Genomic DNA, 1,738 nt, shown 5'->3' on the forward strand with positions numbered 1-1,738 from the left:
AAAGACATATTTGCTGAGGCCCTACTATTTGACTGGGCTCAGAAATTCTTCTCTGGTTGTACCAATGAATAAGTTACCAACTTATCAGATAGATTTTTATTGTAAATTAATATTATTTTAATCCACTGAAGCATTGAAAAACAAACATAAAAACTGATGTCCAGAAATCAAGATTTTTGTCAGATACTGAATGACCATGTGGAACATTACTTTTTTCTCTAAGACTAACAACCATCAAGCACTAGTTGAATATTACTTTGCTCATTACCATGTGTGTGCATATAATTGTGTGTGCATAAAAGAGTGCACAGCCTCAGTTAGCCTCAGGCACAGCTAATTATAAAAACCACTACCCAGCAATTCATATTAGGTTATGTATAACTATGTTGGTTATGAATAATCAGTTATCTCTGTTATATCTGTACATAGATGCTGTAGTGGCATTCATGAATAAAATAAAATTTTAAATTTGGTAAAGTAATGTTTCAAATAAGCTTTAGTATAAGACTAAATAAACATGGAGGTGCTGCACTTGCTGTTCACTGGCAGTGGGTGTACCCAAAGTGCAGGCAACTGTACATGCCACCTGTCAGCATGGGGTTAATCCAAGTCTGGCTGAGCATGTATCCATACAGCTTCATGTTGTTACCAAAATATTAATATAATTTTATATGCATTTCAGACTTCTAAACCATCAACAAGTGGAGTGCCTTCAGAAAAAACAGGCTTTGAGCCTCCTCCAACAGCCAACATAAAACCAATGAATGCCCCAGTTGCCCCTTCAGCCTCACCCAGGTCCCAGACAGCAACTCAAGTTGTTCCACCATCCCGAGCCATTCCCACTGCAAGTATTCGACCCATGGCTCCTCCTTCTGGAGGTTCTGCTCCTCCCCAGGGATCAACAGTGGTTGTTGTATCGCCACTAGAAACTCATAGTGATGGTATGGTTTCTTCCACTGTGACTCTCCCCCAGGCCACAGTTACTCCAACTCCTGCCATTTCTGCACCAACCTTGCTGACAACAGCCACTACAACCCCTGCTGCCACCACAATGACTAGCACATTAACTGCTACTGTATCACCTACTCCAGCCTCTGCCTCTCTAACCACTCCAGTGGCTCCAGCTGTTGCCCTACCATCCACACCTTCCTCCCAGTCAACACAGCCTTCTGCTTCACAGTCCACTTTGGCCAGTCAGTCATCTTCAGTATCACAGTCATCTGCAATTGCAGAATCATCTCCAGCCTCTCAGCCTACATCTAGTGGTCCAACTGTTCAGATGACCAAGTCATCAGGTCATCTTCAGACTGCTGCTGCTGCCTCATCGACAGGGACTGCTCAGTCCACTTTGGCAAGTCAGTCTTCATCAGGTGGCCAGTCGGGAACAGCCAGCACTTCTATTGTAGTGCCAATTGTATCTGCAGTGCCAGCATCTCCTGCACAGCATGCTAGGCAGGACACTCAAGAGGTATCAGCTGATGCTTTGGTCTCACAAGCTATTGCCCTTGTATCACCACTGAGCTCGCAGGAAGTTGCAGGACCTTCTAGTGCTGGTTCTGCAAAGAGAAAATTGGAGCCAACAGAGGCAACAACTAAAGAAGCAAAGAGAGCATGTGTAGAAGATGATGAAGCTGGTCCTTCATCCTCACATGGAGGACAGGAAAATGAGGAGGAGCAAAGTGTTACTCCTGAAGATCATGATACTGAGTACATTGATGAGTACATTGATCAAGGGGAA

The 1,738-nt window shown here is 43.8% G+C and overlaps 1 protein-coding gene across 1 annotated transcript in view; it reads left to right on the forward strand.

The window, feature by feature from the left end:
* The window catches only part of LOC119585362 (nucleoprotein TPR-like), a 21,533-nt gene that overhangs the window by 14,493 nt on the left and 5,302 nt on the right, over positions 1 to 1,738 (forward strand). The window contains exon 3 of the mRNA XM_037934033.1: positions 683 to 1,719. Coding sequence (XP_037789961.1) covers positions 683 to 1,719 — 1,037 coding nt within the window. The remainder of the gene's footprint in view (positions 1 to 682; positions 1,720 to 1,738) is intronic.

This window comes from Penaeus monodon, chromosome 19 (assembly GCF_015228065.2).
Source record: "Penaeus monodon isolate SGIC_2016 chromosome 19, NSTDA_Pmon_1, whole genome shotgun sequence".
Classification (NCBI taxonomy): Eukaryota; Metazoa; Arthropoda; class Malacostraca; order Decapoda; family Penaeidae; genus Penaeus; species Penaeus monodon.